The sequence below is a fragment of the Trichechus manatus genome, unplaced genomic scaffold (genome assembly GCF_000243295.1).
Source record: "Trichechus manatus latirostris isolate Lorelei unplaced genomic scaffold, TriManLat1.0 scaffold00015, whole genome shotgun sequence".
Taxonomy (NCBI): domain Eukaryota; kingdom Metazoa; phylum Chordata; class Mammalia; order Sirenia; family Trichechidae; genus Trichechus; species Trichechus manatus.
This window is the reverse complement of record NW_004443951.1, coordinates 178050-180195: the sequence shown is the minus strand read 5'-3', so window position 1 is coordinate 180195 and position 2146 is coordinate 178050. Positions and strand designations below refer to the sequence as shown.

General features: G+C 42.1%; 1 protein-coding gene across 1 annotated transcript in view; it reads right to left on the bottom strand.

The window, feature by feature from the left end:
* Positions 1–2146, bottom strand: part of USP24 (ubiquitin specific peptidase 24) — a 145041-nt gene that overhangs the window by 62287 nt on the left and 80608 nt on the right. The window contains exons 27-28 of the mRNA XM_023727032.1: positions 1851–1949; positions 1584–1757 (exon numbers count right to left, since the gene is read on the bottom strand). Coding sequence (XP_023582800.1) covers positions 1584–1757; positions 1851–1949 — 273 coding nt within the window. The remainder of the gene's footprint in view (positions 1–1583; positions 1758–1850; positions 1950–2146) is intronic.

Sequence of the window (2146 nt, the reverse complement as noted above, 5' to 3'; positions counted from 1 at the left end):
AAAGTAGGAAAGGAAAATGAGAAGCACAGGGTAGGGGTTGAAAATTTAGACAGGGTTGCCAAAGAAGGCCTCACTGAGAAGGCAATATTTGAGTAGAAGTTGAAGAAAGGGAGAGTGAACCATCTAAATATGGAGAAAGAGCACTCTAGTCAAAGGGAAGAGCAAGCACACAGGCGCTACTGTGTTTGAGGACCATCATGGAGGCCATGCAGCTGGAGTGTCGTGAGCGAGGGGAAGGTAGGAGGAGATAAGCTTAGACCAGGTAGGCCCTGTAGGTCCCAGTAAAGACTCTGAGTGAGATAGGATTGAGAAGGAAGATTGGAGCTGAGGAGTGGCATGATATAACTTATGTTTAATAAGATCAGAAGCTGCTGGCTGCCATGTGGAGAAGAGACTGAACTAGTACAGAGGCAAAAGCTGTGACAACAGTTATGGCACTACTGAAATACTCCAAGGAGGGATAATGGTTGCCTGGACCGGTGTGGAAGCTGTGGAGGTAGGGAAAAGCAACTCAATTCTGGATGTATTTTAAAGGTAGAGTCAAGGATTTGCTGATGGATATGGGTATGAGAAAAAGAAGAGACTCAAGGACGACACCAAGGATTTTGGCATAAGCAACTAGAAGAATGGGGATTCCATTAACTGAGACACGGCATGATTGTGGGGTGAAGAGGTTTAGGGTGGGGGCAAGGTGATGAGGAAGAGGATATCTGGAACTCAGTTTGGGATATATTAGGATGGGGGTGCTGATTAGACATTTAAGAGACGTTGAGTAGGTAGATGGATTCATATATTTAGAGTTCAGAGTAAAGATGAAAACTGGGAAGTTATGAATGTGTATACAATCTATAAAGCTTTGCAACTGGATGAGATTACTAAGAGAATGAGCATAGTCAGAGGAGAGGGCCAAGGACTAAGCCTAGAAACTCCTTTGTACAGATATCAGGGAGATGACAAGGAACCGCAAAGGAGACAAAAAGGGAACAGCCAGAGACAGGAAGAAAGTCAGGTGGGTCCTGAAAGCCGTATGAAGCAAGTATTCCAAGTGCAGTGACAATATGTATCAGCTGCTGCTCAAACGTCAAGTAAGATTAGGACTGAGAGGTGAAGGTGACAGATTACCTTGAAAAGAGCATGACTGGCATAGGTCAAGAGAGAATGGCAAAAGAGAAGTTGCAAACACTGACTTCGGACAACTCTTTCAAGGAGCTTTGCTGATTTGGGAAAGAGATAAAGGGGCAGTAACTGAAGGCGGAACTGGGGTGAAGAAAGAGTTTTTTTAAGATGGAAGAAACAAACAGCATGTCTGAATGCTAATGAGAATCATGTACTAGAGAGTGAAAATCAATGAATCAATGGAGAGAGATGTATGACAAGAGCAGCAAATGGAGAGGCAGAACGTTCTGTGATTCAGAAGGTAAGTTATACATCTTATCCCAATTTAATCCCAGCACTTCTCAGTGATACAGTGCTGAGAGTCAGGACTTGTCTGAGAGAAAAGGACATATTATCCAGATCCATATGGGCTAAAGACAAAATGATTATTAAATTCTTGTTTTGAATTGAAATTTATCACTCAGTACCTGCTCCATGGCATATGATGAACTAAAAACCCCACTGCTACTGCTGCTGGAACTGGTTGAGGAATCTGCTGAGCTCCCAGATGGGGTCCCGCTGCCTGAAGTCTTTACTGTGAGGACTTGTTCATCGGAAAAGCCCAGTTGGTGGAGTAGTTTTTGATCTTTATTCACTGTCAGCTGCAAAAAGTGGTTTCTTAATTATTGAGGGGAAAGGAAGAGGAAAATATTAATATCAGGTTAAAGTGCCAGAAACTGTTTATTTAAACCTACCAGACTATCATTTGTAAATATCTGTATATTATCCACAGGAGAGCACAACTGCTTGGCTATCTTCCACCGGACACTCCCTATGGTTTCATTACTGTGAGCCTATAAAATAAAATTAAACACTGTTGTGAGATCATTCATTTACTTATTCATTTAAACAGCTGTTACTGAGCACCTACTATATACCATATAAGCACTATTCTGGAAGCTGAGAAACACAGCAGAAAACCCAAAGTTAAGAATTGCTGCTTTTGTGAGGCTTTCCCTCTGCTTATAATTATAGGCTTCTATTCCTACTC